Here is a 17643-nt window from a genome sequence, read left to right as displayed (position 1 = left end):
AATTTTCAATTTAGCCCTAAAATCTGTATTTGATCTAGTTCGAAACTTAAATCAACTTTGTTGTACCTCTAGGTACAATACCAACTTCTGTAAATTCTTCGGGATTCTCCTAGCATGCAAACATGATATCCATCACATGTATGTCATGACAAGTATTCTATAAGGTCAGGCTTTACAACATGTATCGATAGTTTTGCCACAAAATTTATTTTTAGGGCAATATTCGAAATCTAAACCATTCACAAGTCTTTCTAACATTGAGGGATCATTCCCTAGGCTAAGGTTCTGTCTATCGAAGCCATTATTACCACATTACAATGTGAATAACATTATTGATAATCATTCAATCATAAAAAAAAGCATTTAAACATAAAAAATCAAATAATACTGATTGCATCGTTCATCAAACTCATTAACTCATTCATCATAACATTCCATCTATGAGTGGGTTCACCCCATTCCGACGAATAGCGGTTTAAACCCCACTATTTTGGGTTCTAACGTGCTCTTGTGAATGGTACATCGACCCCATCCACAATCTATCGAGCAGTCCCACCCCACTCAAGTGGGCAGTGGATAGATTACTCACTATTGTCTAGTTCACCTCGCATGAATAATCATCATAGTTGTTTGAGTGGCACTTCAGCTTCACCCACAATCATCATAAGATCTTTTAAGTGTAGGATCGTTTTCATCCTTACCTTGCATCATGAACATATAACATTTCCATAAATCATCATCATGCTTAGCCTATAGTGTATATGACTATCTCAACACATACATCTCATGGCATACATTTAAGAACCTCATAAATGGAACTCATTCATCCAACATTCTTATTATGCTACTTCATATTTGACATTGTATAATAACATTCATACATTAACCATAGAAATATCTCATACCCATAGTTGCCTGAAGGTTGGAGTAATCGAATGGACTACAAACATGAAAGACCTTGTCACTTCTATTGGAAACCAATACATAGTAGCATATTCACATACATAGTAGACAATTTGAAAATCATTGTGTCACACTGTGAGACCTCGACCTCTATAGGCTCGTAACTAGGCATAGATGAAATAACACGGGCTAGGGGTAGTTTTGTCATTTCCTTAGTAAGCCCCTAAAAGTAAGTTTTAAATAATATTAAGGCCTAAGTAAGCCTAAGGCATAAATGAATGATGAAAATATGGGTAAATGACGAAGGAAATAAAAATGATGATGATTTCCACAGTAGGGGCAAAATGGTGTTTTTTCACCTCGGGTCAAAATTTTTAAGTTTTCGCGAATGTGAGCATTTCTAGACCATTATGGACTTTGTTTTAGTGTCAAAAGAGTAAAAAAATTGCATAAAAGATTGGAGGAGAACAAGCTAACTTGTTGAGGGCATTTTGGTAATTTAAGTGGAGTGGATAAGCTTGAGTTATAAATATCTCTTTCTTCCAACAGCTTCTTCATTCTCCAGCAGCTTTTCTTCTTCTTCTTCCTCTCATCTCACGTTGCTTTCATCCTCCTCGAAAGCTTGATATGAAAGCTCCATAACCTTCCTCAAAATAGCTCTAATTTTTAAGCGTTTGTGCACTTTTGCATAGAACCCTTGTACTCTTTCACTTTCTCACTTTAAAGCCCTTGAAAAATCTTATTTCCATAATTTCTCTCACTAATTAGGTGTTTTCGAGAGAGAAAGAGGGAGCTTCAATAACAGCTTGAAAGTTTTTGGAAAGAATTTCAAATACAAAGCTACTAAGGTGAGTAGTGAATTAGAATTGATTTTTTTCGTGTTGAAAATGATTAGTGTTTAGACTTGTTGGTGTTGTGGTAGATGAGGTTGTTCATTCACTTTAGAGTGATTAGGATAGTGAACATAGATAGCCACTTAAATGGCAATTGAAAGCTAGCTAAGAGAAAGCTTTTAGAATTTATAAGTATGTGAATTGACTTAATGGTGATGTTAATGTGATAATAGGTTCCAACAAAGCCCCATTGCCCCATTTGGACCATTAGGGAAGTTAGAGTCGACTAAAGGTTCAACAAAAATACCGATGAGTGAACTTGCATTTCAAAATTGTTTTAGGAATGTGAATGTATTTGCACAAAACCTTTGAATGATTTTATCCAACTTTTCTTAAAAACGGGTGCCTTGGGAACAAGCCCTTGATAAATTGTCTCTATGTTGTGACTTGTGGCTGTTATGGATTCATGCACTATTACATTGTGTTGGTATATATATGTGTGTGTGTGTGTGTGTGTGTGCATAGATAATTGATATTGTGTGATAATTATAACTGTGCATGTGCACGATGTGGGGGAATGCACATGCCGGTGATGATTATTGTGAGGGAGATGGATGATGATAGTGCCCATGTGCACGATGTGGGGGGATGTACACGATGGCACTGACTGTGCACGATGTGGGGGGATGCACACGATGACTCTGGCTATGTGCACGATGTGGGGGGATGCACATAGTTGGGTGAGATGATGGTGGTATTAGTGCTTATTTATGTATATATGTATATATATATGTTTGTGAAATAAAAGTTCAGGAATATGGTATATGGTTGCAATGCATGTGAAATTTGGCACGATGAATCTTGAGAATTTCCTATTTTCTTGCAAATTGATTTTTATTACAACACCAAATGGATTTTTAGTGCAAAGGAGGTTCTTTTTACACTTTGGTGCCTTGTTTCTCACTGCAGCGAGAAACATTCTGTTTTGGCAGCCAACAACTCGCTGCAGCGAGAAACTCTCAGGTTTTAATGTAGTACCTTCACTTCAATGAAGATTTTGACCACTTTCCCTTCTGAAATGGGAAAAGTAGTAAACATTAAAGTTGCATCCCTGTCTCTTAGCTTTGTAAAGGTCTAAAATCAGGTCAATTGGACTTTTATAACAGTAGATATGATAGAAAAACTGAAACACATGCAAACTAACACTATTTCTCATTGCAGCGAGAAACTTTTCTATTTTGACCTCCTGAATCTCCCTGCAGCGAGAATGAACTTCGTTGCAGCAAGAAACTTTCTGCCATGCTTGCTGCCTTGCTTGATTTTGACATATTTTTCACCCATTTAACTTCATGGATTGATCTTGGGTTTTTTTGCAACACTATGAGGTTATTAATCAAAGTTTGAAATGAGGGGTTTTTAGTAAGAAACTAAATCAATTGCATTATTTTTGAGACAAGTGCATCATGATTGTCAAAATTTTCCTATTGATTGCTTGTTCCCTTTTTATGTTCACTCATTGGGTTTATACTCATTGTTTTCAACTTCATGTTTTCAGATTAATAGGCAGCCGGTAACTAGGTCGAGGTGTCCTCATAGACTTGTATCCATCTGTTGGTAGGTATCAATCGCATTTGGTAGCTGCACCTTTGCTATGGTTGCTCTGCTGGAAGTCTAGAGTCCTTTTTGTTGAACACACGTGGCCTAATGTAAATTGTTAAGACATGTATATATATATCTTAAGCGAATAGATGTTTATATTGATTAATGTTGCCACTATGTAATGGCACAGATGACATTATTTTGAATCATATAAATGTGAATATATAGTCAATAGAAAAGTATTGACATACTCGTTAGTGAAAATTACGAAATATGGTTGTAAGAACGAATATTGAAATCAATGAACGAATAATGATCATGGCTCGAAATTTGGTCGTGACACGCACATATCACAATCATTATTAAAACAAGTCATTTGAACATTTCCTTGAAAACTTCATAGAAGCTTGCAGTTCAAATCCTTCAATAAATAATTTATGGAAATAAATTTTCAACATGCTTAAACAACCATTTCTATTAAAATCATGCTAACTTTACATATTAAAATACTTGAAAAGGTGTATCCATTCACCTAATTGGAGAGTTAATTCCTCGCTTCAATCACAACTCCGTTTCAATGATATCCGTGGAGTTTTCAAATGTTCCTATTATACAACAATCATCACAATCATTTCCTAGATTTAAAATCTCATAATAATCATTCTAGGCACTTTTGAAACTAATCGCTTTTAGCTAATTTAATTTTCAAAATAAAACCCATGCTTAGAAACCCATATATCCTCCATCCTTACCTTAAGTGAGCTTAGATACTTAAAAAAATCATGAAACCTTTAAGCTTTAATCACCAGCAAAAAATCTAAGCAATGAAATCATATTTTCAAAAACTAAAAATCAATATTTAAAGTTTCCAAAGCTTAAAAATGTCACCTATTGAAAACAGCTTAAAGGCAAATCATTTAGTCATCAAAAATGAAGATTTTGTGTTAAAAATGAGTTGAAAGTGTAATATCTTGCACTTTGATATGGTGGCTAATAAAGCTTACCGGATACTAATTGAGGTTAATTGGACTGTTTAAAAGTGATGAAAGGTGAAAAGAATATTTTAAGATAAAATACTTCGCACATGAGAAAATAATAATAAAATAATAATATTTTTATTAGAGAAGAAATTGTGAGATAAAAAGTGATTCAGAAGTGAATTAAAGCATAACAAGGTATTTTGGGTATCAAGGAGACAAGTGGAAAATTTTAGAATAAAATAATATTTTATTAATAAAATAATATTAAAATATTAATATTTTAATCGATGTGAAAATTTTTCATGAAATAGGAGCATATGGTCAATCTAAGTGGGGGAGAGGAAGAATGAGAAAATTTTGGAGAAAAATGAAGTTAGTGGGGCTCGCATGTTGTTATTAAATAAAACTAACGCGAGTAAAAATATATTTTAAATATTATGGTGACACAGCATTGGGATACAAACTTTATATTTCGTTTGTACATGTGTAAAAGAAGATAATAGAAGGAAATTAGAATTAAAGAATGTTGGGAAGACTAAATTAAAAAGGGAAGAACCTTGGAGGGCAAAATAGTTTTCAGCCATGACCGTCCTTATCCTCTCCACCAAGATATTTTCTTCTTTTTTCTCCTCCATCCCAACACCATTTGCATGCTTCACCAAAAAACTCAAGCTTTTTCATTTTCTTTCATTGTTTTATTTTCCTTTCCTTTCTGTTTTTACTTATTTCTTCTCCTAACTTTTGGGGCACTGAACCTGCAGCTTTTACCCCCAATTTTTAGCACATCTAAACCCTAGGAGAGAGAAAGAAAAATCTCTCTTTCTTTCTTTTTGTGAGACTTTGATCTTTATAAACTCGTAGCTAGAAATGACGTGATATCACTAACTAGGGGTAATTTCGTCATTTCCTTAGTGAGCCCCTACAAGTATGCTTTCAAACATTATCAAGGCCTAAGTAGGCCTAAGGCATAAATGAATGATGAAAATAAGGATAAAATGACGAAGGAAATAGAAGTAATGATGATTTTTTAGGTAGGGTCAAAATGGTCATTTTGCACCTCGAGCCTCAATTTTTAAGTTTTCGTGAACTCAAGTACTTTTAGACTATTATGGACTTTGTCTCAGTGTAAAAAGAGTGCATAAAGAAAAGGAGGAAGACAAGTGGCCTTGTTAAGGGCATTATTGTCAATTGTATGAAAATTGGATAAACTTTAATTATAAATATCTAATCTCCAACAGCTTTTCTTCAGTTTTCCATAAGCTTCTCTTCTTTTTCTTCCTTCTATCTTCCTCTCCATTCCATGTTTATTTGCACCTTTCATGGAAGTATCTTTTGAAACCTTTAAAACTTCCCCAAATTAGCTTTATTTCTCATGTTTTTCTACACCCTTTCATAGGGTTTTTCATGCTCTTCCACTTTTACACCTCAACAACCTTTAAAAGTCTTTCTTAAGTACATTCAGTCATTAGTTGGACATGTAGAGAGAGAGGGAGTGATTTCCCTTATTAGCTTGGAAGAGTTTTGAAAATAAATTCAATTACAAATCCACCAAAGTGAGTGAACTTGCATTTCAAATATTTTGGGAAATGTATTGGTATTTGGATGAAGCATGTGAATGATTTTTATTTGAATTTTCGTTAAATATTATGCATGGGAACAAGCCTTTATTAAAACATTTTATGTGGTGAGTGTGCAATATGATGAAATTTTATGCTCCTATAGGATGCTGATATATATATATATATATATATATGTTGTGTATTGATAGTTAAAATTGTGTAATAAATATAATCGTACATGTGCGCGATGTGGGCGATGCACATGCCGGTGATGATGGGTGCAGGAGTGTGGATGATGATATTGCTTGTGCGCTATGTTAGGGATGCACACAACGGTATTAGCTGTGCACGATGTGGGGGATGCAAACGATGACTCTAGTTATGTGCATGATGTGGGGGATGCAGACGATGACTCCATCTATGTGCATGATGTGGGGGTTGCACATGAGCTAGGTGAGGTGGGTTGGTNTTTGAATTTCATTCTTGTCTTCCCTCTCTCTCTCTCTCTCTCTCTCTCTATATATATATATATATAATATATATATATTTATGTAATAGAAAGTTCATGAATATGGTATATGGTTGTAATGTATGTGAAATCTTGCATGTTGAACCTTGGAAATTGCTAAGTATTTTCAAGTTGATTTTGTCATTGTAGCAAAATGGCCTTTTCTTGATATAATGAGAACCTTCTTCTTGGTGTTCTATTTCTCGCTACAGTCCTAAAACTTGCTATAGTGAGAATACATTCTCATTGCAGCAAGATGTCTATAGGTGGTTTCGTTGCAGCGAGAAACCTTCTATCGTGCTTGCTACCTTGTTTAGTTTCTGCCATATTTTCCACTTCTTTAACATCATAGTTGATCATGGACTTCCAACATCAAGGAAGTAATTAATTAAGTTTGAAATGAGGGGTTATAGTGAGAAACCCTTGGCCAACTAATGATTTGAGCCCAAATTTCACTGCAGCGTAAAGGCATTCTCGCTGCAACGAGGATCAGTCATTTCTCTTGACTTGCTTGAATGCTACTAATGTTTTCACTCTTCAAATTCTTTGTTGTGCATGTATCCTTCATCATCAAGTGATTAACCAATTAAGGGTTTAATAAGGGGTTTTAAGAAGAACTAAACTAAATTACATTGTTTTTGAAAATAAGTGCATCGTGATTTCTTTAAACTTTTCTTATCGCTTGCTTATTCCTTTCTTTTGTTCACTCACTGGGTTTATGCTCACTGTTTTTAACTTCATGTTTTCAGATCAAGAGGCAATCAGTAACTAGGTCGAGGTGTCCTCGTAGATTCATCTCCTTTGTAGGTATCTCGACATTTAATAGTTGTACTTTCACACGGGGTATTTTCATTGGAAGTCGAGTATCCCTTTTGTTGTGTATAGACAAACCCGATGTAAATTATTAAGATGTATGTTTTAGACAATATATGTATATTTTGATTGGTAATGTGAGTTGGCAATGTTTAGCATTATTTTGAATTGGAATTATGAAGTGTGACTTTAGGAACTTTTGAAGGAATGATGAACAGGTCATATAAATAGGCTTGCTTGGGCTTAGTGGGCTATGTCCATTGGGCTCATGCACCGGTCATGGCTCGAAAACTGGGCTGTGACACTTTTATTTTCAATTCCTACTCCACTTTCAACTACACTTGGATTTTGGCTTCAAATCTTCATTTTAAGGCTAAAACGTTGGGTTGATCTTTATACCTTTAAGCACAAAGGTTTTAACGGTATTTCGAGACTACTTGGATTAAGATTGTGTTAGGTGGCATCGTTAAGGTGAGTGAACTTGCATTTAAAATGCTTTGAACAAATGCATATGTGTTTGAATAAAATATTTGAATATCCTTGGTTGATTTCTTTTAAAATTATGCACGAGAACAAGCTCCTTACAAGTAATTCTTTTACGTGGTTGAATAAATAATGTGCTGAGTTATGTACTTGGAATGTTATGTTGATTTGCCAATTGATTTGTGGCATGTGTGTATTGGAAATCTAGAGATGTCCTAAATTATTGGCAAAATGAATAATGTTATTCTTTTTGAGCGTTGGATTGTGCAACAATGTTTATGACTAGTAAAATAATGAATTATGTGAGATATAGTACTATGCAAAGATTTTTGTTATGTGTTAATATGTGTGTTATTTTTTGAAATGTAATGTTGATTGATTAATATAACCGTGCGTGTGCAGTGTGGGAGTGCACATGATCGTGCCGGTGATGATGTGGGCTGAAGTGCATGTGATGGTATTGAAATGTGTGTGTAGGGAGTGCACATGATGATATTGAAATGTGCATGTAGGGAGTGCACATGATGATATTGAAATGTGCGTGTAAAGAGTGCACATGATGATATTGCCTTATGCGTGTAGGGAGTGCACAAGAGCTGATGACCGATGGTTGCATGTATGTTTATATATTTATATGCTATAGAGATGTTTATATATGCTATAGAAATGTTTATATATGCTATGAATATGGCATGTTAATGATGCTGTAAGCTACATAATAGTGTATGAGGATAGGATGAATGAATGAATGTCGAGAAGTTTGACAATGAAGTAATAAGATGGTGATTGGTATACATAAGAAAGTATAAAATATGATTGAAATCGGTATGATTAAGATGGAGTTATGGTTCAAATTTAATGATGGGGATAACGACATACTCACTGTCTTAAAATATGAGATAATGATCATGAAAGGTATCGCCGATTTGATTCTAAAGGATGACAACAGACATAAGTGAAGCATTCTAGTCAAACTAGAGGTAAACAAGGTAAATAAATGACTAGAGGTTTGACAAGAATCGAAATAAAGATATGTTTGAGATTAGTGACAGAATTAAAGGCATACTTGGGATCTTAGTGATAAAAAAGAACAATTGAGAAGGGTACCGTGGTTTTGACTCAAAGATGATAATATATATAAGTTACGTACCCTAACCTGGTAAAGTGTTCTAGTCAAATTGAAGATAATGAGGTGTGAAAATCAAATTCGCTACGAAGAATGAAATGGAACATGATCATTGGGTGAGATTAACAACCCATTATTGAAGAGAATTCGAGGATGAATTCTATTTAAGTGGGGGAGATTGTAATATCCCGTACTTTGTTATGGTGGCTAATAAAGCTTATCGAATGCTAATTAAGGTTAATTGGAATGTTTAGAAGTGATGAAAGGTGAAAGAGTATTTTAAGATAAAATATTTCGCACGTGAGGAAATAATAAAAAAATAATAATATTTTTATTGAGGATGAATTAGTGAGATAAAAAGTGATTCGGAAGTGAATCGAGGTATAACAAGGTGTTTTAGGTGCCAAGGAGACAGGTGGAAAATTTTAAAATAAAATAATATTTTATTAATAAAATAATATTAAATTATTAATATTTTATTCAGTGTCATAATTTTCCATGAAAAGGGAGTATATGGGTCAATTTAAGTGGAGGAGAAGACAAACGAGGAAATTTTAGAGAAAAATGACGTTAATGAGGCCCGCTTGCCTTTATTAAATAAAGACAGTGCGGGTAGATAAATATTTAAATATTATGAGAACACTGCGTTGGAGTTAAAACTTTATATTTCGTTTGTACATGTGTAAAAGAAGATAATGGAAAGAAATTGAAATTAAAAGATTGTGGGAGGATACAATTAAAAGGTGAAAACCTTAAAGGGTAAAATGGTAATTTTACCATTAAAGTGGTCAAAGCTTCGAAAAGAAGCTTTGACTCTTCATCCTTATCCTTGGCTGATCCTTATCTCTTCAAGATGGCATTTTTTCTTCTCCATCTCCTTCCTCCCACGCCATTTCCATACTACTACCCCATTTTCACTTAACTTCCTTACAATTAAGGAAAAAAATAGAAAGCATCAGCTAAGGAAAGAAATGAGAGAAAGGTGGAAGGCCTGGGTAGTAAGTGGTTCAAGAGTAATTGAAGAAATATCAAGTGGGTCTCAAGATTCAAGAAACATGAGGTAAGGGTTTTTGTGTTTTAAGCTCATGGTTGGTTAAATTTTTGGAAAAATGATGTGTGAATCATTTTGTGGCAGCTATGCTGACGATGGGTATGAGGAAATTATGAAATTTGTTGGATGAAATCCACGCTAAAACCAAGTGGTAAGCTTAATGCTACAATTTGAAGCTTATGATTGGTTTAATATTTTGAGAATGATTGTATGCATATGTAGTGTTATTGTGATGTCATGGGTAGGGTTGGAAGGAAATTATATTAATTGGAAGTTTGGTGTGTAGACATGTGCTGTTAGGAAAGGTTTAAAAGGTTATGGATGTTGGTGTGCATGAATGAATATGATTGTTATGCTTGGTGGCAACATGTAAATGAGGATGGTGGTACATGTAGACTTAAAAAATGTTTGATGGAAGCAAATTTATAGTTATTGCCATATGCTAGGTAATTATTGTGGAAATGATGGATAAACTTGATAAATATCCTTAGACAAGATTTATATATGTGCTAGAGTCATAAATAAGTTGTCAATATCCATAATCTAAAGAATTACGCAAGTAAAGGATAAAGGCCACTTTGGTAAAGAATGTGTCAAGATATAAGTTAGTTGAATAGGGATTCATGATTGAAGGAAAAAGAGAAGTAGAAATGAGGTACACTAAAGATATTGAATTTAGATTGTTGCCAGGAAGTATAAACGTAAAGGTAGTGTACTGTGGTAGCATGTCGGAGGAAATAACGAGCGATCGGCAAGTAGCAGTAGCTAGATATGCCTCTGAACTAATAGCGATGTAAAATCCCACTATCGTAAGGTGAGTGAACTTGCATTAAAATATTTTGGAATAAATGATTAAATGCTTGATTGAACCACTTGAATTATTTTACTATTTTTTCTTAAAATTTACATGGGAACAAGCCCTTGATGAAACGTTATATGTTAGGAATGTGTAATATGATGAATCCTTGTGTTCCCATATTATGTTAATATATATATGTTGTGTATTGATAGTTAATATTGTGTGATAATTATAATCGCGCATGTGCACGATATGGGGGTTGCATAAGCTGGTGATGACTGGGTGAGGGAGTGTGGATGATGAGATTTTCGATGTGCGCGATGTGGGGCAAGCACATGATGGCATTAGTTGTCCGCGATGTAGGGCTGCACACGATGATGATGATATATGCCATGTGCGTGATGTGGGGGGAGCACATGATGGCGTAGTTATGCACGATGTGGGGGTGCACATGATGATTATGATATATGCCATGTGCACGATGTGGGGGGAGCACATGGTGGCATTAGTTGTGCGCGATGTGGGGGTGCACACGATGACTCCGACTATGTGCGGTGCAGAGTGCACATGAGCTGGATGGGGTGGTGGTTGTATACATGCTTGTATATATATATATGCTATAAATATGTTTTTTGTATGCTATAGAAAAGGTTATGAAAATAATATGACTGCATTGAATATTGAGAAAACTTGATTATTATCAATGTGCTTGATTTAATGTACAATGTGGCATGAGTGGATTTTCCTTGTCGCAGTGAAAATTGCTTAGATATTCATCTGGCCAGAATTTCATTGCAACGAGAATGCCATTTCACTACGGTGAGAATCAATTTATTAGGCTTGACTTGCTTGAATTCTACTAAAGTTTTCACTCTTCAACTTCTTTGTTGTTTTCATCAAGTGATTAAACAACCAAGGGTCTAAATGAAGGGTTTTTAATAAGAAATAAACAAAATTGCATTTTTTTTGAACTTAAGTGCATCATGATTTCTAAACCTTCCTTAACGTTGCTTGTTCCCTTTTTATGTTCACTTATTGCGTTTATACTCACGTTTTTAAACTTCATGTTTTAGGTTTTTTTGAGTTAAAAGTGACTGGTCCTAGGACGGGGTGCTCCTCCCTATCCATTGCTCGGTAGGTTTACCATGACACTAAATGTTAGCAACCTTACCCGGAGTCATTTCACTGACGGTCAAGGTCTAATTATGCATATATGAATGCTTGATGTGAAATGCTAAGACTCATTTGTCAAGCTATATATGTATATTATGGTTGATGATGCCATTATGAATACATAATGAGGTCTTATGAATTGTTTTCAAAGGAATTATATTTGAACATTACGAATTTTAGATTTTAAAGACATATGGATTAATGTACAAGATTATATAAATAGGTTTGCTTGGGCTTAGTGGGCTGAGCCCATTAGGCCCTTGTGCTAGTCATGGCCCAAAAATTAGGCTATGACACAAACAACTATGAGACCTGACAAATGATTACCAATTAATCGTGGAAAGGTGGAAATTGAAATCCCAGTTATAGTTACAATTCGAAAAGATATGGGAGAAATCAATGAGGCTATAGGTGACACTTTGAATGGATGATGTGATTAAGTTGAGGATTGTTATTTAAGCATGGTGGGGATTACAAAATGATGCCATGACATTATGAGGTAATAATTGGGCACAAATATATCCTAATAGAGTTAAATTATGGAACTTGGGAAAGATGAATTCTTGATTTAATAAGGATTGTGAGAATACAGTGAAGAGGAAGATGAACTACTTTCATGGTCATTTCTACCGAAAGTCAATAAACTATTGGAGTGATAAGACAAGAAAGACAATTAGTTATGGATAATAACAAATTTGTGGAATGCCATAAATAATGAGTAATTATGTGTGGGGTGATATATGTATTGTGAATTCATTACACCACATGGAAAATATGCCTTAAGGTGGGATTTCATGATTGATGATAAAAGTCAAAAGATGATATGAGTCAAAAGTATTAATTTGGCCTAGTGCATATGATAAGCAAAAAGAAGATACATATATTTATGGAAATTATGGTATAGGCTTAAAGGAAAGCCATGCAGTTGAGAATGATTAGTGTAGTTGTGAAACCTCAACCTTCATAAACATGTAACTCGAGGTAGAACTTATGTTTAAAGGTTTAATTTGAGCCAATGATGCTAGCTTTACGTTACTTATAATTATTTTATGTCGTTATAGGAGTAAGATTAAAAAATAATTTCAATTGGTGAAGAAAGGTGCATAGTGGGCTGTTGCTCTATTTGCATATATTTCAGTTTTTAATACATATCTCCCAATAAAAAAGTCCAAATAACATGAGTTTTAGACCATTAGAAAGCTAAGAGGTAGGGCTACAACTTTAATGTTTACCACTTTGCCCAGTTTTGAAGGGAAAGTGGTCAAAATCCTTGTCGAAGTGAAAGTATTGGGCTAGAAGAATAGATTTAGACAGAACATTTGAGCACCTTGACGCTGGAAATTAAGAGCCGCAACCCTCACCGTAATTTCCACAAATAACAAGTTTAGGGGATTTTGAAGCTAGGACTTTTGGGGGCTACTTAAGGTACCTCTTTCAGAGGATTTTGGACTTTGTTTCAATGTCAAAAGAGTAAAAAGATTGCACAAGAAAAAGAGGAAGACAAGTGGCCTTGTTAAGGGCATTATTGTAATTGCATGAAGAATTGATAAGCTTTAACTATAAAAAAATCTCATTCTTCTGGCAACTTTTTCATTTCTCCAGCAACTTCTTCTTCTCTTCCCTCCAATCTCACATTTCTCTCCTCTTCCATGAAAGTTTCTCTAGAGCTTCCATCACTCTCCCAAACTAACCTCAATTTTTGTGCTCTACACACCCTGTTGTAGGGTTTTTCATACTCTTTTACTCTCTCACCTGAAACGAACCCTTAAAAGTCTTTCTTTAATACTTTTCTCTCACCAACTGAACTTTGTAGAGAAAGAAAGAGAGGTTTCATGATAACTTGAGGACTTTTGGGAAGAAATTTCATTACAATCCACCAAGGTGAGTGATGAATTAGGACTAGTTTTAAGTTGTTGATAAAGGCTAATAATTAGAGTTATGAATTGTGTATTGCTGAAGTTGTTTAGCTATTTCCAGTGTTACTAAAGTAAAGAACTGAATAGCCAATCAAATGGTAATGGAAGATACATAGGAAGGTCTAGTGAAGCTTGATTTGGGAAAATAGCATTTGGAGTGATATTAATGTAAATTGGATTGGCTATAATGCTTTTGTGCGTGATAGGTTCCAACGAGGCCCTCGGCCCCATTTGAACCATTAGTCGAAGTTAGAGCCCACCGAAACATCAATAAAGACTGGTGACTAAACTTGCATTTCAAAATGTTTTAGGGAAATGCTTATGTGTTTCAATGAATCATTTGGGAATTTTATCAGTTTTTGCTTTAAAATTGCTTGCGAACAAGCCCTTGATAAAATGTTTGATGTTGTGAAATGTGAAATGTGTAAAAGGATGAATCCATATGTTTTTGTATGATGTTGATATATATATGTATACTATGTCATAAATGGTACCATTGTGTGACAAAGGTAACCATGCATGTGCGGGGTCAATGTGCACTTGTTGGTGATGACGGTGGTGAGGGAGATGGATGGTGATACTGTCCAACTATGTGCATGATGTGGTGGGATGCACATGAGTTGGGTGAGATGGGATGTCCAGCTATGTGCACGATATGGTGGGATGCACATGAGTTGGGTGGGATGGAATGATTGTTAGAAATGTCCTCTCTTTCAAATTTCATGCTTAATATGGTTCCTTCATCGTTAAATGATTTAATAACCAGTGGTTTAATGGAGGGATTTTAATAAGAACTTGAACTAAGTTGCATTGCTTTCAAATAAGTGCATCGTGATTATCAAGTTTCCTTATTGTTGCTTGTTCCCTTCTTATGTTCGCTGACTGAGTTTGTACTCATTGTTTTCAACTTCATGTTTTTAGATCAGGAGGTAATTGGAACTTAGGCCGAGGTGTCCACGTATTTTCGTCTCTTTGGTAGGTATGTTGGCATTCAGTAGCCGTCCCTTCACCTTGGTCATTCCGCTGGAAGATCAGAGTCATTTTGTGTATAAATACGTACATGTGATATAAAGAACTAAAATGCAAGCCCTGGAGCATATTTGTATATTCTGATTGTTAAACCACCATGAGTGGCAATGGTTAACATTATTTGGGTTAATGTGAAATGCAGTTTTGATTGCTATAGCATAATAATTAGGTTCTTATTAATTGGAAGTTTGAAATGTGACTTTAAGAATAGTTGTTGGAATGATGAGCAGGAATATATAAATAGGCTTGCTTGGGCTTGGTGGGCTATGCCCATTGGGTCCATGCACCGGTCACGACTCGAAAATCAGGTCGTGACAAAGTTGTATCAGAACCTTAGGTTGTCTAGGTTCTAGGATGTCCATTTATTGGTCCAACGGAGTGTCGGGTCTTTATGTGGAAACTCTGGTTGTAAAATGTGAACCGTGGCACATTTTAAAACCAAGGGATTGCAAAGAGTCCCTATCTTAGAAACCACATTTTTCCCTTAAGTATGATTATAAAATGTGTTTAATAGTAGGTGTTTGCTCTTGTTTAGGTAAAAATGCCGCCTAAGACATTAGTCACCTTAAGACGGATGGGGGAGCAAGTTGCTCCTAATGAGATGACAGATAGGCCACAGGCATCCACTCTTAGGGGGAGAGGTAGACATGGCGAGGCCACTAAGCTGGTCAGGGCGGATACGCTTGTGGGTAAGCAAGAGGAGGGACAATCTTCGGGTGATGTGGATAAACAACCAACTGGGGGCATTACCATTGAGGACTTGGCAGCAAGCCTGTAGGGAGTGAATCAAGTTGTAGAGATGATGGCAGCCCGTATGGACGATATACAGAGGATAGTGGAGAGGAGACCTACAGTACAAGAATCCCCTAGTTCCCAAGTGCAGGCCGAACGCCAACATCTTGAGGTCGAGAAGGGTCATTTAGAGATTTCTCTTCTTGATTTTCTCAAGCTTAAGCCTCCGTCATTTTCAGGGTTCGATGCATCAGAGAAACCCTAGATTTTCTTAGATAAGATGGAGAATATTTGTAATGCCTTGGGATGTTCCAGTGTCTGATCAATCGAGCTAGCCACCTTTCAATTAGAGGACATGGCACAAGAGTGGTATAACTCCTTATGTAGAGGCAGACCAACAGATGCAACATCGTTGACTTGGAGTGAGTTCCTTACAACCTTCTTAGATCGATTTTTACCACTCAGTGTACGTAATGCCAAAGCCAAGGAGTTTAAAGCTTTGGTGCAGACCTCGAGTATGACGATGTCGGATTATGACATAAAATTCACACAATTGTCTCGATATGCACCCTATTTAGTTGCTACAGAGGAGATAAAGATACAAAGGTTTATGGATGGGCTAGTGAAGCCATTGTTTAGGGCTGTGCCATCCCAGGATTTCAATACCTACTCCACAGCAGTGGATTGCGCTCAGTGGATTGAGATGAGGACCAGTGAGAGTAGGGCTGCGAGGGATAGAGCAAAAAGGGCCAAGACAGAGGGTTATCAAGGTCGTAGAGATTTCAACAGTGGTATTTTGTGTTCTAGCTGTCAAGGTCCACAAAAGGACTCACGATTGCCCCAAAAGGGGAGTGACGTGACTACTGTCAATGTTGGACCAGGGTAAAAAACTTTTAGTGGAGGAAGGCAGCAAGATTCTAGACAAGGTAGTCAAGTTATCCACTTTTGTGATACTTGTGGGAGACGACATAGTGAACAATGGTTACATACTACGAGAGTTTATTATGGGTGTGGTCAATCTAGACATATTAGGAAGGATTGCCTGATGGCTCATCAATCACAAGGTTCTGCCCCCGACTCCACTCAGCTAGCTTTGTCTACTCCTTCAGTAGCCTCCTCATCTGATCGGGAGGCTAGTGGATCGAGAGGTAGAGGTGCTGTTACTTCCTCTCAGGGCAGGCCTTCTGGGTCTAGGCGTCAGAGTTCTGCTGTTAGGGGCCAAGCAAGGGTATATGCTTTAACACCCTAGGAGGCCTAGACATCCAATACAATGGTCTCAGGTACTCTTTCTGTTTGTAATATGGATGCTCGAGTATTGTTTGATCCTAGTGCTACCCATTCCTTTATTTCTCCATGTTTTGCACTTCGTTTGGGTAAGGATCGTGTTAAGAGAGAAGAACAATTTGTGGTGTCTACTCCTTTAAAGGAGGTATTTGTGGCTGAATAGGAATATGAATCTTGTGTAGTTCGAGTCAAGAACAAAAACACATTGGTAGATCTAGTGGTGTTAGACACCTTAGATTTTGATGTGATTTTGGGAATGGATTGGCTATCACCCTGCCATGCTAGTGTAGACTGCTACCATAAATCAGTTAGATTTGATTTTCCCAGTGAGCCATCATTTAGTATTCAAGGGGATAGGAGCAATGGTCCCACCAATTTGATATCAGTCATGTCTACCAGAAGGCTATTAAGACAAGGTTGTCAAGGTTACTTGGCTGTTGTGAAGGATACCCGAGCGAAGGTTAGAGATATAGGCAAAGTGTCGGTAGTGAATGAGTTTATGGATGATTTCTCGAAGAATTACCAAGTTTATCCCTCAAGCGAGAGATTGAATTTTGTATAGATTTGATTCCCGACACTAGACCCATATCCATACCCCCATACCGAATAGCACTGACGGAGCTTAAGGAACTTAAGGATCAGTTGGAGGATTTGTTAGATAAAGGCTTCATTCCCCCTAGCGTCTCACATTGGGGAACACCGGTGCTATTTGTAAAGAAGAAAGATGGGTCACTTAGATTATGTATTGACTACCGACAACTTAATAAGGTAACGGTGAAGAGTAAGTACCCCCTTCAAAGAATAGATGATTTATTTAATCAACTACAGGGAGCATAATGTTTCTCTAAGATAGAT

The 17643-nt window shown here is 36.1% G+C and overlaps 1 protein-coding gene across 1 annotated transcript; it reads left to right on the top strand.

Moving 5' to 3' along the window:
* On the top strand, positions 15860-17350 carry LOC108663622. The gene is made up of 3 exons (XM_018128837.1): positions 15860-16386; positions 16528-16732; positions 16952-17350. The coding sequence occupies exons 1-3, from the start codon at positions 15860-15862 to the stop codon at positions 17348-17350; spliced, it is 1131 nt and encodes a 376-aa protein (XP_017984326.1).

The sequence above is a fragment of the Theobroma cacao genome, chromosome 10 (genome assembly GCF_000208745.1).
Source record: "Theobroma cacao cultivar B97-61/B2 chromosome 10, Criollo_cocoa_genome_V2, whole genome shotgun sequence".
Lineage (NCBI taxonomy): Eukaryota > Viridiplantae > Streptophyta > Magnoliopsida > Malvales > Malvaceae > Theobroma > Theobroma cacao.
This window is presented reverse-complemented; position numbering and strand designations above follow the sequence as displayed.

Coding starts and splice junctions, on each gene's coding strand:
- LOC108663622 (XM_018128837.1), top strand. CDS start 15,860: ATGGCACAAGAGTGGTATAACTCCTTATGTAGAGGCAGACCAACAGAT. Junction 16,387..16,527: donor ACTGTCAATGTTGGACCAGG/GTAAAAAACTTT, acceptor TGGTCAATCTAG/ACATATTAGGAAGGATTGCC. Junction 16,733..16,951: donor CTGTTAGGGGCCAAGCAAGG/GTATATGCTTTA, acceptor GTGGCTGAATAG/GAATATGAATCTTGTGTAGT.